This window comes from Ammospiza caudacuta, chromosome 7, assembly GCF_027887145.1.
Source record: "Ammospiza caudacuta isolate bAmmCau1 chromosome 7, bAmmCau1.pri, whole genome shotgun sequence".
Classification (NCBI taxonomy): Eukaryota; Metazoa; Chordata; class Aves; order Passeriformes; family Passerellidae; genus Ammospiza; species Ammospiza caudacuta.
Window position 1 is genome coordinate 47,713,835 of NC_080599.1, and position 18,499 is coordinate 47,732,333.

At 49.2% G+C, this 18,499-nt stretch overlaps 1 protein-coding gene across 3 annotated transcripts; it reads right to left on the reverse strand.

Annotated features, from left to right (window-relative positions):
• Positions 1-665: 665 nt before the first annotated feature.
• Positions 666-16,334, reverse strand: SRSF11 (serine and arginine rich splicing factor 11). 3 transcript variants are annotated; one of them, XM_058809043.1, is made up of 13 exons: positions 16,313-16,334; positions 16,009-16,161; positions 11,528-11,661; positions 7,587-7,696; positions 6,361-6,453; positions 5,365-5,414; positions 4,976-5,103; positions 3,976-4,057; positions 3,589-3,720; positions 3,263-3,352; positions 2,623-2,718; positions 1,902-2,040; positions 666-1,801 (listed from the first exon to the last, which is right to left on the reverse strand). In XM_058809043.1, exons 2-13 carry the CDS (start codon positions 16,134-16,136, stop codon positions 1,604-1,606), a joined length of 1,380 nt encoding a protein of 459 aa, XP_058665026.1. In that variant the 5' UTR covers positions 16,137-16,161; positions 16,313-16,334; the 3' UTR covers positions 666-1,603. The 3 variants fall into 3 exon arrangements, with proteins under 3 accessions (XP_058665026.1, XP_058665027.1, XP_058665028.1); XM_058809044.1 differs by lacking the exon at positions 16,313-16,334 and having other exon boundaries at positions 666-1,798; positions 16,009-16,258; XM_058809045.1 differs by lacking the exons at positions 11,528-11,661; positions 16,009-16,161; positions 16,313-16,334 and adding an exon at positions 7,993-10,534.
• Between the last annotated feature and the right edge of the window lie 2,165 nt (positions 16,335-18,499).

The following is an 18,499-nucleotide window of genomic DNA, read 5'->3' on the forward strand; positions in this document are numbered from 1 at the left end:
CAGCCTCCCCTGGATGACAGGCTGGACAGTTATGGGGGAAAGGAGAGCAAAGCCTGGATGGCCATGGAGGCTTTGGCATTGCAGGAGGGTGGGGGCTTGGAGGGGATTTTTGGTTTGGTATTTTGGCTTTGAGGGAGACTGTGTGGGGTTTTGGGTTCCTCTGGGTTTTGGTTTTTTTGAGGGAGGGCTGGGGGCTTTTTTTGAGGGGGAAGGGGGGGTTTGGAGGGATAGCTTTGGGGCTATTAAGCTTTTTAATTTAGCCTTGCTCTCCTGCCCCCAGTATCAGCCCCTGAGCTGAGAGGGATCAGGGCCTCCCTCTGCAGGTACAGAGCTGCTGATGGAAAATCTCCTGTTTCCAAAGGGGCAGGAAAACTTCCTGCAAGGGCTCCAGCCACTGCCAGTTAAAGAGTTTTCATAACTGCAGTGGCTGGAGCTCCCTGCCAGGCACGGTCTCCCCAGAGCTGCTCTTGCTTTTCATCCACCAGCACTCCCAGCTCCTTCTCAGCAGTCCCATAAACCTCCACATTCCCATTTTAACCCATTTCCCCCCAAAAAGTAAAATAATTCCTTCTTCACTGTAACAGAGATGGAAAAGTCTCCTGTAAGGAGCAGGTTAAGTTTGGTGCACTCAGAGGTAGAAATAAAACCCAGGAGTTTTCTAGGAAGAGGAGGTGAAGTTTCAGGGTTTTATTATCAAAGTTTTGTAAAACATTTTCTGAAACTGTACATCGACATGGCACAGACTGTCGGCTACTTTTGTCTCTTTACCTGCACAAAAGTAAAAGCTCTGGAGCTGCTGGAACTAAGGAACAGCTTTGGGTAACTACTCTGCAAATACCATGGGATCACCGAGTGCGGGAGAGAGGGAACGGCCGGGACAGGAACACAAATTTATCTGTTTGTACAACTTGAGATCAAGTAAAAAGTACATTATCAATGGACTTGCTTTAAAAACAGACCAAGGTCATTTTAAAATGCACTCCCTGCTGCAGCGGGTGAGCTCCTGAGCCCCAGCCCTGGGTGAGGCTGCTCCCCCAACCCTCCCTCACTGGGCACGGCCAGGATTCCCCTTCCCGAGGTCTGAACGGACACAGTGGAGACAGAGCCCTCAGGAAGGTCAGGGCACAGAACCCTGGGCAAAGCCAACCAAAACCCGCCAGAAAGCAAACCCAACCAAGCCCAGCACGTGGCTTAAAACCAGAACTAAAGCCAAGAGCACAAAGAGCTGGTGCGATCCAAGGCCGACCCCTCGGTGGCTGCAGGACAGGAGGGCTGTGCCACACTCCCAGGGCATTCCCACAGGACAGGGGGCTGTGCCACACTCCCCACACCCCTGGGACACTGCCACACTGCTGGCTCAGCCCGGGACACTCCAGAGGGAGGGAGGGAAGCAGGGAGGGAGGGAGGGAAGGAGGAGGGGTGGCCCAGCCCGTGCTGGGAGCCCGGCCCCAGCTGGGCCCCGGAGCAGGGGATCCCTGTCTCAAGCTTTGGGTGTGAGTTAGTATTGGGATGGACAGACCATGGAGAGCTCGGAGCTGGATACATCTAGGTTGAGGATTAACAAATACAGCATAAAGGATCACACTGAGGGGCTGTGGGCGGCTCAGTCGCTCATGTCCATGTCCTCCTCGTGGTGGTCGTCCCCGTTCACCTTGGACTCCCTGCCCGGATCCCCGCTGCCCTTCTCGGCCACGGGCTCCTTCCCTTTGGGGGAGGGAGCGTCCGCCACCTTCTTCTCCTCCTTCTTCTCCTTCTCGCTGTCGTAGCCCTGTTCCTCCTCGTCGTAGTCCCTTGTGACCTGCTTTGCCAGGGAAAGGGACACGTTAGCACTTCCCTGTGGGCCGGGCCGGGGGGGATGCGGGGCAGGGCTGGGAGCAGCCCCAGGCCTTTTTGGAACATACTTTCACATCCTTGTCGCTCTCGGATTTCCGGTCTCGATCCTTCTCCTTGTCTTTGCTCTTCTTTTTCTTGCTCGTTGACCGCTCCCTCTCGTCTCTGCTCCTCTCCTTGTCTTTGTCCTTCTTCTTTTCCTTTTTATGCCTATGAGGACCAGCAGGAAGAGGATCAGGCCCATCCTTATCACCCCATTCCACAGCTGGAACTGTGTCCAGAGCGTTACCCACAGCAAACCCAAAGGAAAATGGCAGAGGGCAAGTAGGGAACAGGCTGTGCTTCCAGGAAATACCCAAAATCCCAACTTCTTAGCTCTGGCTCAAGGACAACAGCACAAAGCCAAGGCTGAGCAATGCTGTGGCAAACAGAACCATGGAATCTCCTGAGCTGAAGGGCCCCACAGGGATCATGGAGTGCAAAACCTGGACAGCACGAACAGCAAGAGGAGCACCCTGAGTTCCCCATCCTGGGACAGGGTCACCGAACACCCAGGCCACCCAAAATCAGCTGATTCCTACTGTGCAGAGCCAAAGGGGCTGGGAATGGTGGCACATCTACTCATATCACCCCTGGAACCCCTGACCCTTGGAGCTCCCTGCCAACCCCAGAGCAGCTCCACAAAAGCAGCAAAGATTCCCCCACACGCAACCCCCTGGAGCCTCCCTGAAGGTCACAATTTGGGCATTCCCCACCCAGACACCATTGTTCCCAGCCAAGTGCTTCCCTGACCTTCTGGGCGACGGGGACCGGGACATTTTCCGTTTGGGAGACCTGGGCTTTTTCGGGGACCGCGTCCCGCTCCGGCTCCGCCGGCGCCGCCGTTCTCTGCAGGGAGACACAGGAGCTTTGCAAATCTCTGCTGATTTTTTTACAGCTGCAAATGCATCTCTAACTTCAACCCTAGCCCTGTTCACAGGGCTACGCTGGATTAACAACTAAAGAGTCGTTGAAACTGCAAGCTAAATTTGGATTTTTTTTTTAATGAAACACTTTTGCCTACATTTATTCCCTAAATGAGGAAGAGCTTCGCAGAGACCCTGGAGCATCAAACTCTGACACAGAGCAAGGAAAACTGTTCTAAGCCTAAAGAATTTACCTCAGACACTGCAGGAAAATGCAAGTATCAACAGACACAGGTGGTAGAGGTGCTGTTGTGCCTGTACCAGACACATCCTCATTGGAACCATGATCCAATGGGATCCAGGCATAGTTTGGGGTGGAAGGGACCTCAAAGCCCAGCTCCTTCCATGGGCAGGGACACCTTCCACACACCAGCTGCTCTATCACAAGAACATTTTTTTCTATTTAATATTGAAGTGCATCAAAATCCTGCTGGGAACAGAGAGCAAGGAAAATCCCATTTCTGTACCTGCTTGTGCTTCTGGATCTTCTGGTTGTGCTGTAGCTTTTGGGGGGAGTTTTAGAACGTTTCTTTTCTTTCTCTTCCTTCTTTTTATCCCTTTTAGTAGAAAAGAGATTAAGTCACTTTCAAACAGCACTTCCTAATCTGCTGTCCAGGGAAAGGGATGCAGAGCTGGAGGGGCAGGGGTGGCTCCCCAGGCTGAGCCCTCCAGGTGCTCCAGCCCCTCCATGTCCTCTCTGAGCTGTGGGGACACAGCCCCGTGGGGACCCAGCAGTGGCGGCACAGGGCACAGTCCCTGCCCTGCTCAGGACTGGACTCCCTGGAGTCATTACCTGGTTTTGGACGTGCTCCGAGACCTCCTGCTCCTCTCTCTGGAATGAGATCTCCTTCTCCTCGGACTTTTGGATCGCCTCCTGCTTCTGGATTTGGAATGGGACCTTCTCCTTGACCTGCTCCTGGAGCGTCTGCCAGGGACAACCAACATGGAGTCACAGGGAGGAGATCCTGGGACTGCTCCCAGCCCAGCTGCTCGGGGCCAGGAACCCCCAACCCAACCACAGCCTCCACCCACAGCTCAGCCTGGCCCGCCAGGAGCCCTGCACGCTGAAATGGCAATGAAGCTCTGGAGCCCCAAATCAAACCCAAGGCTCTTCCCAAGGACGATTTTTGCAGGAATTGTTCCAGCTGTGGGAGGTGTTGCTAAGGAATTGCTCAGTCACCTGTGTCTGGATGAGGAAGGCGTCCTCCTCCTCCTCGAGCGCGACCTCGACCTTGAATGTCTTCGCTTTTCATCTTTTTTGTCTGGAAAAGGAAAACCAGAATAAAAACCAATGTTTTATTTTAATATTCAAAAAGATTTTCTAAAGGAAAGGACCCAGAGCTTCATATAATTGATATAAATCAACCTGATCTTGCCATTTGCAATGAAGGCTCATCTATAATTTTCTTCACAAGAAGACAAAAAGAACCAACAGAGGATGGGCATATGTTTGTGACATAAAATAACAGTTTTATGTTAAATTGGAGAAGTCAAAATTCAGAAAAAATCTTAAGTCAGTGAAAGGCTGCAGGGCAATGGAAAATCCTGTGAAAATCCCAGAATCTGCCATTTCCTGAGGGGCTGAAGAACCTGACAAATGATTGTTTTGAATGTCCCACAAAAAGGCCTGAAACTGAACAAGAACAGGAGCTCTGTTCTTTCCTAGAAATCATCAGGAGGCTGCAGGACTGATGAATATTCTGTATTTTCAGTGTTCAAGTTTCTGCCTCTCAGATTTGGTGGCTCTGACATTTGTGAGGGAGCTGCTTGTTCTAAAACCAAACCTGCTGAAAGAAGCTCCAAAAAAGAATTATTTACAAACCTCCCAGATTAGGAATCAAGATTAACGAAAGCATCCCTGAGAAACATCAGCAGGGTGCCAAGTGGTGAGGCCAGGAAATGCACATTCCCTTGGAATTCGAGGCAGCAGCAAGAACTCCCCTCAGGGAAGCCTGGTTGTTTTACAGCCTTCAAATCAGTGAACTTTGGGAAATCAATGGATTAATTTCAACCTGTTTCTGCAGGAAACGGAGCATCCACTGCAGGATGATTAAAAACCTACTAAAGGAATCCCCACAGAGCACAGGCATGAAGGCAGGGCTCTGCAGAGCACCAGTTCTGCTCAGTGCAGTGTCCAAGCCCCACGCTGGCTGCAATGGCTCATTCCGGGCTGCAATTACCTGGCTCTATAGCAGCAGAGATTAAGGACTGTGCTTCTCGGACTCTCTTCATGGCCTCTTCTATTTCTTTACTGGAGGTATCTGACTTCAGACTGGGGGACACGAGACCTGCAGCCACGTGGTTCAACCTGGCCAACACAGAATTCCAAAACTCAGCACTCAGCAACCCAAGGGATACAGTTCTGCACTGTCAGACTCGGGAACCCTGGAGTGGTTTTGGTTTGGAGGGACATCAAGCCCATCTGATCCCACCCCTGCCATGGGCAGGGAACCCTCCCTACCCAGGCTGCTCCAAGGCCCTTCCAGCTCCAGCAGGACAGGGCCTGGGCACTGAACCCATGGAATCCCCCAGCAGTGCAGTACAAGGGTTTGGGAACGCTGGTGCTTACTTTGGATCCACTGTGCTCATCAGTTTTAGGAGCTGATCTGCTGCAAGAGACTGCGAGGGAAAAACAAAGTTAGAACCAGGCTGGGAGATGTGAGAGCTCCAGAGAACCTCCCTTGGAATGCCCCCTGGAGTTTTCCCAGCTGGAAAAGCAGAGCAGAACACCCCCAGCAAAGGGGAAAGGCAACTCTGGGTGCTGTGCTGGGAGGGTGTGAACACCCCACACTGGGGATTCATTTTCCACAGCAGCCAAAGCCCGCCCTGCCTGGGCAGGATCAGGGATAAACCACAAACGGGTAAAATCACAAATGGATAAAAATACCAGCAGATAAAAATACATTGCTGGGGTGTGTTTGTCCTTATGTACTAGTAACTTTTTGTGCACAGGTTATTTCTGTCACTGCAAGAGAACAGAGCCCTCTCTAAGCTGTCTGTCCACTGAAGAGCTCAATGCCAACTTACAAACATTTAAATATTCCATGTTAAAAATGTTACAGCTCTTAGGATAATCCAAGTATCATGATCACTTCCTGCACCAATGGGGTGTTAAGAAAAAAAAGTTTAATTCTCACTCATTTTTTTATAATGAACTCCAACTTTCATTGTTGAAATGTTTGTTACAGATATGACCAATATATTTATATTGATATATTTTTATTGATATAAATATTCTAGTACTTAAAAGCCTTTTTCGTTCAGCTGTAACAACCTGATGAAGTTTCCTCACATTTTTGACACCTACAAAATTAAAAAGCCAAACTACTTTTTACTTGAAGAACAAGGCAGGTTCCTGGCCTGATAATGACACATATTTGAAATACTTCATTGCTATTCCCAAATTATTCCTTGGCCCCTTCCAGCATTTACTTTGATATTCAAGCAGGTATTTTCATTCCAATCCCCGGAGTTCCCAGGCAGTGGCTGTGAGGTGACACAAATGAAAACCACTCTCAGAGCAGGAAAGAGGGGGCAATAAAAGATATTTGGAATGAGGACATACCTGGGAGTTCAGGTTTGCTCCAGGAAGCCCAAGAGCAGCAAGGGCAGGGTCGAGAGCAGGAGCTCCTAAAGCAGCTAAAGGGACAGCACCAATCTGTGGCAGAGACAGCAGTTAGGGCACAGCAGTGACAAAAATCAGTCAGGGACATCACTGGGCAGGGGAAATAAAGGTGAAGGAGCAAAGCATTCCAGCAAACTGAAGGGATAGTTGAAAACGAAGTTATTTTTCAGTGCTAAAATGGAAATTAATTCCAAGTTTTTGAGGCTATTGCCCCATTTCTAGTTAATTTTAGCATAGTTTACGTTGAAAAGCAATTTAACAAGACTGCATCCCTGCAAATGTCTCCAATTTGGTTAAAAAGCTACTGGGAGAGCAGAAGGCTCCCTAAAGCAGCTCATTTTGGGCCATTTCAAATGAGATGACTGAGACAGACAGCCAAACCCAACACACAGTGCCAAGATGTGCTGAACTGTGCAGCACAGTCCCCTGAAATGGATGTGCTGAACACATCCCACCAGAGGGGCTGGGAGCAGAGCCACAGCTGCAGTTCAGGTGGCTCAGCATCCATTTCCAGGATTCACATGCACACTTTTTTTAGTGAATGTAATCTTTGGGTTGTATTTGGTTCTCCCAACCCCTTCCCTGGGTTTCAAAGCTTAAATTCAGGCTCTTCCCTCCTGAGCAGCTCCATGGCCAGGGGCTCCTTCAGCTAAGCAGGAGCTGGGGAGGGTTTGAGAGGTGCAGAATTAATGAGGCTTTATTGTGATTAATTTGCCTCCTGCACTTTGATTCTGTGCCCTGTTAAGAGCTGAGCTGTGACTCCAGCTCTTCCCACAATGTGCAATTCTCACTGTTCATCTTCCACATGAATTCCTGTGGGTTCACACAAGCAGGCTCCAATTTTCCCCTCAGCTGGAGGATTAATGAAGGGAATCTCACAGTGTGGCAGCTCCTTGGACTTGAGGAATTTACAGTCTGTGAGATCTCTACTGCTTGTCCCATCTGTAAAGTACAGCGGGTGAGAGGGGCGGGAGGCACAAACAGGGCCCTGGGAAACCAGGAAAGAGGAAATAAGGATATTCCATCTAACAACTTGTCACTGTCATGCCCCAATCCAGCAGGGTCAATAAATCACTCTAGGAATTGGAACGAACACATCAGTCCTGAAAGAAAGAGCAGGAATGAAGGGGAATGCAGCAGCAGGCACCCAGGGGTCCCCAGCCTACCTGAGAGAGAGGGTTGGGAGTGGGCAGCAGGCCACCCCCGGGCAGCAGCCCTGCCACGGCATTAGCTGGTGCCAAGAGAGACAAAGCCTTAGTCTCATCAGGAATGACTCCTGCAGGGAAACAGCCTGGCATTAGAGGGCATCCCAGCCCAGAGGCACCAAATACACAAATACACCCAGCAAAGTCTCCCTGATACACCACCTGAGTTTGTTGAAAGTACTTATGTTGGCTAAAATACAAAGCTTGATGGCTATTAATATTTAGCATTAACTTTTTTTGTCAGAATGCAACTTCAATGGGTGACAATTTGACTGTTCCTTTTTCTCTACAAAAGGTTAAGTTTCTAGAGCAAAAAAATAGCACAATACACACTACTTTGTTGTTAACACTGCCAAGGTTTCATCACCTGTACTCGATTTTTAAGTCATGAACCAAACGTAAGCAAGCACAGTCGGTTCTCCAGGGGTGAGAGTGCTCTCAACTTTCAAAAGCTGTTTTATGAACAACGACTCGTGTCGGCTGCTTCACTACAAAGCACACAGAAAAATCAAGATACACAAGACAAAAAAAGTTGGATTTAGGGGTTAATAATATGGTACAGTTCACTATGTTTTCTTTTTACACCTACCATACAAATTTTGGCAAACTTAAAGAGAAGGGATGGGTGTTTGGGTAGGGCTTTTGCTGACGCGTCACAGGGAGTGCGGTCCCTGCGGCTCTCCGGGAAGGCTGGGGCCGTGTCTGTGGCTGGGATACACACAGGGATGCTGGCACATTCCTTACCTGTGCAGTAAAATGCTTTTGCTCCAATACGTGCCAGCCTAGAGCACCAGCAGTGCTGCTGCCACCTGCCGTGGCACAGGGGACTCTTGCAGCCAGCTAAGCCCAGGGGTTACTGCACTGCCTGCTCTGCACACAGAGCGCTCAGGGCCCTACTAGCAAACAGGTGTGGAGGGAGTTTTACTCTATCCAACAGCAAAAGCCCTATACAGATGGATTAATTTGTTAATGTGCCCAAGCCCCCAGAATGAGAGTTCAATAAAACAATTGTACTATATAGTTGCAAATACCAGTAGTGTTTCTGTAATACATATTAAGAAACTGCATCTCATCATAAAACATACAATATGTACAGGGCACTTAAGAGAAACTGGATAAGCTGCAGAAGAAAACTGTTGGGTGGTATTTTCAGCAGGGCCTGGTATATAGTTCAGGCTGAACCAGGGAAAAGAACTGTAAAACACAACAACAAAAAAGAAAAACCACTGTTAAATAAAGGTAATGGTTCCTCCCACCTATACTGAGAAGTGCCGATAATCTACACAAATGTACAATACACAGCACTGATATCTGGCTCGTGGCACTGAGCTGGCAGCACTTTAGATACCCAAAGTTATGGAGGGACAGGGAAAAAGGTCATGGAGGCAAAGGGCAGGAATGCATAAATATATCAACATACCTACAGAGAGATTATGGGGTCATTTGGCATGCAAAATTATGTCTCAAGAGGATATTTATCAATTACAGCTAAACATTTCAAATTAGTGCAACTACAACATTTCTGGCATCTAAATACAAATCCTCAGACTTAGCTCGAGACACCTCACAGAAGATCGGCATCCATTAAAAAAATTCATGCATCTGATCCTCTAATTGTTTCTTTTAAAAGTATTTAAATAAACTATAATTTAAAAAAAGCAATGAGGCCCCTCACCAGTTAATTTTCATGCTTCAAGAGCTTTTTTTACTGCTGCTTTGTTAGAACCATGAAATACTGCATGAATGTGTAGAAATGAAAGAAAAAGAAACAGACAAAAGAAACAAACATTAACCAAAGAACCTAAACACCCCCCCCAGCCATCTTTAACCTTAAGAGTTCCTTCCAAATCCAGGAATTAGCCCAGAGAAAATGACAAATACTAAACCTTACCGTAGCCTTTGTGTATAGTTCTATAACACAAAGCAACAGTCAACACCAAAGTGTCTGTGTGAGCTAAAACTTGGGACGGGGGGGAATTATTGCACTAAACAGATAATAAACATTTGCTTTAGTGACAGGCAATAATCACACAGGTTCATTAGCACAGCAGACATCAGAGAGAGGAGGGCCCCACTCAGCACAGGCCTGGCTTTAAGCACAGCAGCAGTGGCACTGTGGGCTGGGGAAATGCTGCTCCTGCTTCAGCTGGGACCCTGGCAGCTGAATTTTGGGGGAAACTGTATTCCAGCACAGGGACACAAGGATGGGATTATCAACCCAGGGGCAATGCTTTAGTGGCTGAACATCTCCCTTGTGATGTGCCAAGGCCATTACATTCTGAACTGTCAGACAACACAAGGTACAGCCCAGGAGTGACTCCTTGACAGGCCCAGGAAAATATTCTACTTTAACAATTGCATTTTCTGCAGCCCAGCTGCTGGGCAGGTTTCTCTGTGTGCCAGGTTTATCCAGAATGGACAAAGTGAGACTGACAAAGAGAAAAGTGGGTTTATCCTTGTAGCAAGTTAAACACCGGCATTATTCCCATGGGCCTTGGAGAATACTCCAGCAGAATCCCACTGGCCTGGTGCTGTGTTAACACCCACACAGGGACAAGAAGCTCTCAGCTCTGCTGTTCTGCAGCAGTGGCAGCAGGAGCAGTAACTCCACTGCAGAAGGGGCTCTGTGCCCTCAGGAGCAGCAGGGCTCAGTCAGAGGCCACACTGCACATTCCTACACTCCAGGAATTAGGCTGGACATCTTTTAAAGTTTAAGTTTCGTATCTTTTAAGCTTAAAGAATACAAAGATAAGATAAGACAGCTCCCCAGGCCTCAAGAGACAGCTCCAGCACAGGACAGATTAAGATTACAGGTGTGACCCCAGGCCATGTACCCAACTTAGCAGTGTAGTATGACTTAATCTGCAAGATTTTATTCAATTCAACCTTTCCCAGAAGTAAATCAAGAAATGCACAAGTACAATGGAAATCAGTTACTTCTAAAGCAAGTCTAGAAGAGTTTAATAAGACTTCTGTAAGAAGAGGTGTCTTCTCAGCACTTTGCTTTTAAGGTAAGTTCCAAAAACCCTGCTCATTGCCTTTCAAATTACTGTAACACCCTAAAATGTAAAAATAAAAAGAAGAAGAGAAAATGTAGTTAACAAGTGGTTACACCAGGAAAACACTTGGGGACTTGAGTGCTTGCTGGCCTTTAGTTAATGGCTAGAATCCCCTGTAGCTGCAGAGGACCCACTGTTTTTCAGTCATCTGGAAGGGCTTTGCATTTGCCTTCTCCACTACAAAAATCACACACACAAATAACAGAGAGAAGAGTTTATTATTTAGTGAAATTCTATTAAATATATCAAGGATGAACAAGAAAACTTGGAATTAAAAACTAGGACCAGTGCCCATGTGGCACCTCTTGGAAGTTGTCACTTTTGAATTAAACCGTAATTATTCAAACCCTTGGTATACTGGACTCCACAAGGAGAGTGAGGGCCTTTTTTTGGGGATGTTCCCAAATAAATGCAGTGGCAGCATAGCCCAAAGGAATGTTAATTACTCTCCCATGCACTCTCAGGGAGGGAGAAACCATTCTCATGAAGAGAGTGAAACAATTATTAAGGTAAAATTTCCTTAAAATATGGACCTGTTTGCATTACAAACTGTTTGGGAAAATGTCTCATTGAGACTGACACAGAGCAAAATTGGCATAGAATTCTGCCTAAAATGTTCTTAAGACACACACAAAAAAACTTCAAGACACACAAAACTTTCCAGTTAGATTTGGTGTCACTATGAAACACAGTGACCAAACGCAGGGGCCAAGGCAATATACCAAGGGTTTCAGAATGGCAATCTCTGACGTGTTTGACACACTACTGTTAAATTCTGAGCACTGGACAGGAACCAACCACCACCCAAGGGTGGCCCCATAGAACACCAAACAAGTTACAAACCTTCAGCATAGGGAACGACTATGAGGGCTCTGTCAACGAACACAGTGTTTGTCAGGTGCTGGGCCACCACGGCCGAGTCGGGGTCGTGGAACTTTACAAAGCACACGCGCGACGACACCGGCAAGGGGGAGTCACTGCAAGAGACAGAGCCACGTCAGGGACAGCAGGGACACTGCCACCCAACCCCAACCCACACCAGCTGTTATAGCCCCCTCTTGGAGCTGCACGAGAGCTCTGTTATCCCCTGGAGCTGCACGGGAGCTCTGTTATCCCCTGGAGCTGCACGGGAGCTCTGTTATCCCCTGGAGCTGCACGAGAGCTCTGTTATCCCCTGGAGCTGCACGAGAGCTCTGTTATCCCCTGGAGCTGCACGGGAGCTCTGTTATCCCCTGGAGCTGCACGAGAGCTCTGTTATCCCCTGGAGCTGCACGGGAGCTCTGTTATCCCCTGGAGCTGCACGAGAGCTCTGTTATCCCCTGGAGCTGCACAAGAGCGGCCACCTAAATGCAAATTCCGCCCTGGCTGGGAGGAAAACTTGGCTGAAAAAGGAGATAAAGTGACCAATTCTGTCTCAGTTAAACCCTGAGGTTTCACACTCGCTGCTTTAGGCCCCAGATGACTGATTAAGGTAAATTGTGAAAGGAAGAGGGTGATGATTAAAGGATCCTTGGGCGTGTAGGGGCAGGGTGTGGGGTGAAGGATTTGATCTGACAGAGGGCAGGGAGGGAGGGGATGTTGGGAAGGAATTCCTGGCTGGGAGGGTGCTGAGACCTGGAATGGAATTCCCAGAGCAGCTGTGGCTGCCCCTGGATCCCTGCAGTGCCCAAGGCCAGGCTGGAGCAGCCTGGGACAGTGAAGGTATCCCTGCCATGGCAGGGGTGGCACTGGGTGGGCTCTAAGGTCACTGCCAACCCAAACCAGTCTGGGATTCTGTTTCATTCATCAACCAAATTCCATCCCAGCTTCTAGACTGAGCTTCACCATGCTCTCACATCCTGAGGAATGCCCAGTGCTGAGCTCCTGCCTGTCTTCAGCAGGGAAGAACAAACAGAAGGAAATGCAAGGAGCTCAGGCAGGACTGGAAAGCTGAGCACACTAAAACAGACTTCTCTCCAAGGCAGGCCTGTGCTGTTCCAGCTCAGAACAAGTGACTGTCAACCTACAAACGCAAAACTGAGAAGTTCTGAGCCACTTCAAAGAAAAACCAACCCAGAAATATCAACTTCCTATGACAGGAAATAATGGTAGCACTACAGCTGTAACTTCCCTAATACCAAACCAAACTGAAAAACCAGGTGCAGTCAGTCCAGGCATGGGTTTTAAGAGCCCCCCCGTCCTTAAAGTGGGGCAGATTTTGCTGTAATTGGATGTACAAAGTGAAAGACAGGAAGGAAAATTCTTCTGCAGACAGAACTGTGGGACAGAGGAGTTAAAAGCTGCCTCCAGAAAGGAGCAGGGAGTGGAAGCAGCAGCAAATCCTAAACCCCTTGTTCCTACGCCAGGCCAGAGATCCAGATCAGCCTGGGGAGCTCTGAAAACATCCCTGATCCTGACAAAAAGCTGCTTTTCCTACCTGGATTGCCAGCCCAACTCCAAAACATCCGACTTCAAAGGCACCCCCGCTCCAGAGCAGTTTGATCTGGGCTGCTGAGGCTGATCAAGCCTTTCAGCACCGGGGGCTGTCGGCATTCAGGGAACAGCTCCGACACCAGCACACAGATCCAGGCTCTATTTTGGGCACTGCAAATGCCAAAAGCTCCCTCACCTTCAGCCCCACCGGCCCCAACACGCACAACTGCCCCCAGTGTCTGTCAGACCACACTTCAATAACCTTACATTTCACCTGGTGTGGAAAACCAAATTGGAGCCAGCACATTGCAGCTTCTGAAACATTAAAATTAGAAACAGCCACTTGCTCCCACAGCTTGCAGACTGAATAAATTGGGAAATAACTGCAGTGATAAATGAGAAAAAAAATTGAATCTGTTGGCTCATTTGTGCCCAGGAATCCACAGTAGCTTGCCAAAATGGTGCCTTCTTTAGCCCGTAAGTAAAAATTAATAATAAGAAATAACAAGAAATAAAAAATAATGATTACATAGAACCAAAGAAGCCTTAGTAGAAGGCGTTTAACAAAATCACAGAAAAATTGTAAAGGAAAGTAAATCAAGGGTTGATGGCAGAGCTGAAAGAGTTCCTAATCTAAACTGTATAAAAATTACACAATTCATTATAGAGATGCAGCCCAGGATTTTGAGGCATTTTTAAAATGCCAGATAACAAAGGAATGTGAATCAGGGCAGATCCTATTGACTCTTCAGCAGATCCTGTTTACAGCCAGGAGTGCCTGTGGGGATGCTTTGGGGTAGCTGAGCTTTCTCCCAAAATAATGAACCTAAAATATCAACTGAAAATGTGTGAGGCAACGCTTCTGCAGCCTGACATTTAATTTACATCTGTGTATTGCACTTTTAAAAATGGTATTTCCACTCACTCTCAAATCCAAGCTGGGTGAAATTCAGCAAGAACTGGATGTTCTCAACAGCTCCCAAAAAAAGCCACCATCCATCATTATTCTAATTCACCCAAGGCTGAAGCATTCAGGAATTGTCTCTCAGCCATTGGAATGCTGGGACACACAAGGATTTCCTGGGGCTGCAATACAGGAAACTCAGAAATCCACTCCCTCCACTTTCCAGTCTGGATGCAGCTTTATGGAATATAATAAAGATGAGAACCAGGCAATGGAGTTGGGCAAAAGCAGGGGGAGGAGGGGGAGGAAAATTGGAAGAAGTCCCAAAGCAGATTGTGCATTAAAGATGCAGCTGAGGTGTACAAGAAATGAGAAACAGGGGATTAAATAAATTGGGAAAAGGGGTGGATGAGGGGAGAGGAGGAAAAACAGGAACTGAGAGAAGCTCAGGAAGTTACACATGATCTGGAACAGCAGGAGAATGAGGAAGTTCCACAGCAGAGCCAGAGTGACACAGATCAAACAAAGAGGTGGAGCAAAGGAAATGGGATTGGTTCCTCAAATACTACAGGCAAGGGAGAATCCCAGCAGGATCCAGGAAGGAATCCAGATCATGGGGAGAATTCACTGATTATGATTTATATCCCACATCCCTCCAAAAATGCACGGGCACCACGGGAAGGGAGAAGTCAGGAGATGGAATCTGAGGGAGAAGGAGCAGAAAAAGAATGTGGCACTATTAGAAAATGTCCCTTTCTTTGGGGGGGTGTGGATGGGGCCCCGAAGTGCCAGAGCAGACTCCCATCAGCTCAGGGAAAACTCCCTGCGGCTGAGCTCCTCACACGAGGGAAAGGACACCAAGGCACGGCAGCAACCTCAGAACAGGTTAGTTAATGTGTATCGAAAGCTACAAAGTTTCAGAGACACAAATCACCTCCAACAACCGCCCTGAAAAACGAGACAAAGTGCTCAAACATAGAGCAGGCCGGGAAAGGACTGCTCCTGCCACGCCAGGTATCCCAGCTGGGAACGAGGGAACTCCCTCTGGAACCGTCTTTGGTTTCTGTTAACAGGGATAGAAACCTCGAGGAGGAAAAACAAATGTTCTGCTATAGGTCTTTTTCCCCTAAAATAATAAACCCAAGTAATTTTGGGCATTACAAATAATTGATTGTTAGATTAATCTTCAACGTGGCAGAAAGAAACCCTTTAATTTATATGATGAATATGCAAACCACCAACACATGATGACACCAGGCTTTGTAAATCAATCAAACTGAAACCATCAGCACTGCCAACACCCAGGTTTTATACTGCATCAGAAAGGATTTATGTTCATTAGAACTTAATTTATGTTCATTAGAACTTAACTGCAAGTGAAGATATAAAAACTGTCTTCTTTTTTTTTTTGTTTGTTGCTATTTGTAAATTGCCAGGGTACCTGAAACTTTCTTTTCAGTTATATACGCACTTGAAATGCACATTATTTGTTTTAATTTGCGCTGAATTCCTCGCAAGAGGTGCAACAGACAAATCCGTATTTGTCACTTTCCTTTCTGCTCAGCACGGATCTGTTTGCACGGAACACAAATACCAGAAGTGTATTTTTTGCACATTAGCGGTAAGCTGCTCTTCTAGCAAACGATCCTTTGTAACAACCGCATTTGTGTACACTGGAAGTTCTGGCGCCGCGGGGGTGACGCAGAGAGCAGAGGCTCAGCGGGCACAAACAACTCCCGGAGACAAACGTGGGTTGCACCGGAGCCGCACGTGCCGCTCCCCGCCCGCACCGATCCGCGCAGTCCCGCGCCCGAGCGGGGCCGAGCGGGGCGCACCGGCAGCGAGAGCCGCCCCCGGCGCGGCCGGGCGGGATCGCGGGGAGCGGGGGCGGCCGGGCCGGGAGCCAGGCAGGGAGCGAGGGAGGCGGCGCCGGGCCGCGGGCAGGGCGGGGGGGGAGGGACGGACGGACGGGGGGGAGGCGGCGGGGCCGGGCCGGGCCCGCACTCACTCGGGGGGGAAGAGGCGCAGCTCCTCGATCTTGCCCAGGAAGCCGAAGAGGGTCCGCATCTGCTCCGAGCTGGCGCTGGGCGAGACGTTGGTGACCTGGATCACGTCGGTGCCGCTGCTGGAGGCCATCGCGCCGCCGCCCGCTCCGCCGGTGCTGCAGCAGACACACGCAGCGGGGGCGCGGGGCGGGTGAGGCGCGGGCGGGGCGCTGCGCTTCGCCGCCCCCGGCCCCGTCCGCTCGGCCCGGCCCCGCCGCCCCCGGCCCGCTCCGCTCGCCCCCGCCGGCCCCGCGCGCGCCGCCTCACCAGCCTGCCCGGGCCGCAGTATCCCACGGTGCACCGCGCCGCGCCTGCGCGCGCCGCCCCGCGCGTGCGCCGCGCCGCCCGACGCGCGCGGAGGAGAGGGACGCCCGCGCGCGGGGGCGGCGCGTGCGCGGAGGGGGCGCCCTCGGCCCCCCCCCCACCCACCCCCTCACGGCCCCGCGCGCGGGAAAGCTGAGGGGGCTCTGAGGGGCCGCTACTGCCGCCTCGTCCCTCGTCATCGCACAGAGCAAAGTCACGCAAAATACACTGTCCCACTTACGCATTAGGATTCTGGATTTTCTGTTTTTCTATGTTTGTGATCCTGCAGTTCTTTAGTGTAGAGCTCTAAACTCCATATACAATCCTAGTTCACAGTTTGGTCAGACACGACAGTTTCTCTCCAGGCCTGGGAATCAAGGACTCCTCACTGTCTCAGGCCCAGAAATGTAAACAAAAGTGAGTTGAGGGGAGCAAACTTGGGGTAAACAACTTCATCACCTGAAGATGTAATTGCAGCATTAATCCCCGATATGCAAATGGACCAAACTTATAAAAGTGTAAAAATTCGTGACCCGTCATCTATTTTTGGGTGTGGTACCTGGTGGGCTTTGTCTGCCCTTAATATACCTTAAGGCCTTTCAATAAATATACCTGCTTTTTACTCCCTTACTTCTATCTCTGTTTTCAGGTATCCCCAGAAAAGGCATAATGAGCAGTAAAATGTTGGGGTGGGAATTTCTCATTAGAGAGGGGAAAAAAATGTATTTGCAGTTTACATAGTACAAATCATGCTATTTCCAGATGACTTTGTTGTTTTATGTTAATGTGTTTCCCATAAATGTTCCTGAACGTAAATAAAACCAGCTTTATTTATTAATCCTTCTGAAATTCTACCTCATCTGATTCATAAAGTAGGAGATGCTTACTGTCCTCCCTTAGCAGATATCACATTTCCACTTCTGAAATATTACTGATGCCGTATCTTGTACTGAATTGCCAAAAGCTTATTTAAATTCCAGATTTGAATTTGTCAGCAATGTTCCACGTGGACCTTAGCTATCCAACAGCACTGAAACCGAATGAGATGAAAGTGACACAGTTTATACCAGGGGCCCTGAGGCACAGAGCACTCGCCCTCTGAAGTCCTTAAAACCCATTTTTAACCACCACTGTTTTTTAAAATAATCAGTTGAAATACCCAGTATTTTCTGTGTGTTTCTGACTCCACTGAGAGAGGAAAAAAAGAAGTGGGGAGATTAAAGAACACTGGTAAAAAAAATAATGAGGCCAATATCCTTAATCAAGAGCAAGTGCCTGAAGTGAGTTTCCTGAATTACAAACTTGACTAATGTACTTAAACCTTCACTAATTACTTTTCATTCCAATGGAACTTCTTGTAGAAGCATTTTTCAAAGAGGGGAGTGTTTGAAGCACAGATGTGCTGTTACGGAGCAAAGAGAACTACAGTCCAACGTGGGGCCACATTCCTTTATCAGCATTTTTCTCTCACTGGGAACTGCTGGTGGGATCTGCAGGCACGGGGCTGGTTCCATGGGCTGGTTTGGATGGGATATTGGGGAGAAATCCTTTCCTGGGAGGGTGGGGAAGTTCTGGCACAGAGACTGCTCCTGGATCCCTGGAAGTGTCCAACACCAGGCTGGACACTGGGGCTGGGAGCAGCCTGGGGCAGCGAAGGCACGGAATATTTTGTATGATTAATGAGAACATCACTGCACCTTCCAAGCTGTTGTGACTTTGAATATAATTTCGTTCCACCTCAGCCGCTGGATCCCTCCCAACCCAAACCATCCTGAAAATCTGCTGAGCATGGAACAGACCCTGGAGATCACGGAGCCCAGCCCCGCACAGCCCCCCAGAACGCTGCAGTGTAGCTGCGCACAGGGCTAAGGGGGAAAGCAAACACAATAAACTGATGCGAAAGCGCCGTTCCGTGTGCTGCTCCTCGTGTGTCCGTGTACAGCACCGCGAGCAGCCGCGTTCCGGGGCTCCATTTCGGCACCGCGGGCCGGGAAATGGCGGCGCCGGGGCTGGGCCGGGTCCGCCCGCGGGGCCCCGCCTGCGCGGCGGGCGGGCGGCTCCGGCTGAGGGCGGCTCCAGCGCCGGCCCCGGCAGCGAGCGAGCCGTCACCGCGCGGCCCCGGCCCCGGCCCCAGCCCCGGCCCCGGCCCCG